The sequence below is a fragment of the Cariama cristata genome, unplaced genomic scaffold (genome assembly GCF_000690535.1).
Source record: "Cariama cristata isolate BGI_N322 unplaced genomic scaffold, ASM69053v1 scaffold13245, whole genome shotgun sequence".
Lineage (NCBI taxonomy): Eukaryota > Metazoa > Chordata > Aves > Cariamiformes > Cariamidae > Cariama > Cariama cristata.
In genome coordinates, this window is record NW_009619345.1 from 4,483 (window position 1) to 7,939 (window position 3,457).

General features: G+C 38.0%; 1 protein-coding gene across 1 annotated transcript in view; it reads right to left on the reverse strand.

The window, feature by feature from the left end:
• Positions 1-411: 411 nt before the first annotated feature.
• LPIN2 (lipin 2) overlaps positions 412-3,457 on the reverse strand; it is a 35,018-nt gene continuing 31,972 nt past the window's right edge. The window contains exons 17-20 of the mRNA XM_009701229.1: positions 3,283-3,435; positions 2,129-2,243; positions 1,342-1,445; positions 412-1,014 (exon numbers count right to left, since the gene is read on the reverse strand). Of these exons, the coding sequence (XP_009699531.1) occupies positions 870-1,014; positions 1,342-1,445; positions 2,129-2,243; positions 3,283-3,435 (517 nt within the window). The 3' untranslated portion in view covers positions 412-869. The remainder of the gene's footprint in view (positions 1,015-1,341; positions 1,446-2,128; positions 2,244-3,282; positions 3,436-3,457) is intronic.

Sequence of the window (3,457 nt, forward strand, 5' to 3'; positions counted from 1 at the left end):
TCTCTGTGTTGAAAAAGGAAACAAAAATGCCAGCTCCCCAACTCTTACAGAAATGTTCAAGATTTTTCCTGATGAAAATTTAACATGACATAGTGCAGCCTGAAAACAAAAGCCATACAAGTATCTGAAGACAACTTTCATTTTAACAAGCTCATGAAATAGCTGAAACATTGTATGTAAAAGAAGTAATCAGCAGAGTTAGTTTGAGCGTGAATTGTACAAGCAGAGTCTTGCACATGTGACAAAAGGCGTACTTACATTTAAAGAGGAATTTCATGTCTTCAGAGTCTGTCAGGCTAGTAACCTCTACACATTTTCTGTATTTCAGCTGAGAAAGAGCACACTGCTCTTAGGTTCTGGCTCCTTTCAAAAATGGCCTAATGGCCCATCTGAACATTAGACCACATTTTTTATTATTAATAGGTCTGACATTCTATTTGGCAGTTTCCATACACTTTTTGGCTTCGTTTTAGAAAATATACTATTAAGACTAATACAAAAAAATTCGATGTTTACAATAAGGTCTGTATTGATGAAAATGCAAAGTCATAGCTTACCTCAGCATTTAGTTGCCCTGAAGCACTTGGGTACCACGACCATCAACAACAGGCCAATCTCAAGTGCCTTCGAACAGGTATATAAAGACAGGCAATAAACAAACAAACAAAAAACCAAAGCCCATACAAAAAAAAAAAGAGACAGTAGCTTTGCATTTTCTTTGTTTTAAACCAACAGAGTTAAAGTGATTTCTTTAGTAAGACTTATGGTACCAGTATATAAATTAGCATCTTCGTTAAGAAAGTTCTTCACATTTAAACTGAAGTTGAGTAGCTGACTATGAAATTCCATCTCTCGGTGAGAAGTATTTTTCAGGCCAGGTCATCCATGTCAAGGTCAGGAAGAGGCTCTCTCCAATAGCAAAAGGAGCTGAATTCTGGGCAGGGAAATGCAGAACTCTGTTCTTTATTAAGCAATGGGAACACATGTTCCACAAGCTCACTTAGTCTGTAATACCTATATTAAAAAAGAAGAAAGACCATTATTTAACAGTCTAGTCATACTTCAACTGTAGCCAAAAAGGAGCTTTAGAAGTCTAGACCAGAAAACTAATAGTCAAATAAGGGACCAGTACTGCAGAAACAATTTGCAATTTTATTTCGCCAGTCTACTTTTCTTTTTGAAAAGTTTCAGTGAAGTATCCAAAGCTGTCAGTCTCTGGCAAATAAGATTTTCACATGTCGTATGTAGTAAGAGATCAAATCATCATGGTCACAAATGCAATTACTTTGTAATCTCATTCCTAAATGCTTTCTTTAGATGAAATAACAAAAATGATCTTACGAAGATTTGTTTCCCTTAGTCCGTTCTTGGATCAGTTCACCCTTTGGATTCACAGTAAATATTCTGCAGTCTGGAACTCCCACTTGCATGTAGGCATATACATCCTGCAAAAAGCATGAACAAAAGCACACGCTTCAACATCTCCTTATTGAATGTGACATAAACAATTTCTTGAAGGAATGGGAAAAGCTGATCCAAAAAGGGCACAGTAAAACTGCCCCTTTAAAAAAAGCCCCCTAAACAACAGCCAAAAACCCCAACATACACACCATAACAAAACATTCCCCCAGCCCCTGAACGCTTAACTCCTGTTCCCAAGCCTGAGACCACAAACACACACAAAATCTATACCACACAATACCATGCCTTGTGACAATATTCCTCTTACAATACCCTCTCTCTCTAGCTCAATTACAACAGCATTGAGCTGCAGCAAAAATAGAGGAACCATACGAAAGGAAAAAAGATTCAAGACCAAGGAGCACTGACTAAACACGCTTAGGTTATAAACCTGTCAAAAATGCTGAAAAAGAATACGGAAAGGTGGCACATACTTAATAAAATCCTGAGAATACTAACACATCTTTGTAATCTTTCTCATATAACCAATTCTAGCAGCTTTTATTTAAGGTATCTGCATGTGGGTTTTCCTGACCAAACCCATAAAAGCACCACTGTCCTATTTCCTTATTCAAATTTAAATAGACACAAAAAGAAAAGCCTATTTCTTTTGCTTCCCAAGTACTTCATGCATCTCAACCCTTCAATTAGAAAGGGGCAGACTTACATTGGGCCTGTTTCCAAAAGCAGCATAGAAAGGTTGTTTACTGGGAGCAAACAAATTCTTGATATCATTCAAACATTCGATTTTGAACTTTTCAGGCTTCTTTTCTATTACTTCCCTAAAATAAAATTTCAACAGTCAAATTCTAAATCATCATTTGATACAGGGTATCCTCCTTCCCCCATTTATCTGATATTTATATTCTCATTGCTTCCTGTTGCTAGCGTCAGCAGTTAAATAGACATTGGCCAGTAGTTTGCCAAGAACGATACAAAAGAAAATAAAATGATAAAACATTTGCTGTTTTCCAACACCCGTAGTAAAAAAAACAGGTGAATAACCTGCACATTGGCTAAGTAAATAGGATGAAATTCTCAGCTGTGAGTGCAGTCTGTGAACTGCTTTTATTGTAGGTGACCATCTGAATCAGAAGACCTCATCAAGGACACATAAGCTTGTTACAACTCCCGTCTCTGACAAAAGAGTGCGGAAGGCCTGCTGTTAGTGACCTTAATGGAAGTTGCTGTCATTGCTAGCCATGAATCAGTTGTTTTCACTAAAAACCCAGCAAAACCAAAAAGACTGTTCCACTATTAGCTCTTCCCATCAAGAACAGGTAGACTATGGCTGGTTCAGAAGATCAACTGAGTTGAACCATAGCTAAACTCCATACTGATTTTTAAGTAGTAGTGCATGGAGTACTCCCAATATCACAAGATCATTTAGTATGACAGTCTATACTCCCCAGCCTATATTCCCCAGTTTTTTCTTCTTTTCCCTCTATCTTGTGTAGTAGCACTGCACTACCCCTTGCTATACTTGAAAAGACAAAATTGTACTGATACAAACAGAACTTCATAGTAACCAGTCATGGACTAGAGGAATGGTGAAAAGGGAAAATGAGCTGCTCTATGACTGATACTTTGTTTTGCAGGCACTTCTAACATGCCCACAGAAACAGAAGTATACTGCAAGTGAAACAGACAAAACAAACAGCTTATATATGATCACTAGAGGGACATCAAGTCTCAGTAGCATATCTAGCATGGAGTGGAACGTTTGGTTGGAGCTGTAATGGTCAGCATGCCAAATCTTTTTAATCTGTTTCTTTCTCTGAGATGGGGAGGGAACGGATGTATGAAATCCCACATGCTTACCTATGAAAAGCAGAAAACAAACTGCTGGGGGACAACATGAGAGGTCCCCTGGGAAGAATTGTTCCTTTGTCATTCACCCAGTGTAGGTATCCTCTGGTCATATCTGCCATCCCAATGGCACGGGCGGAACAGTACAGAAACTTGTAGCCATTTCTAGAAAAGAATTATCAACTTA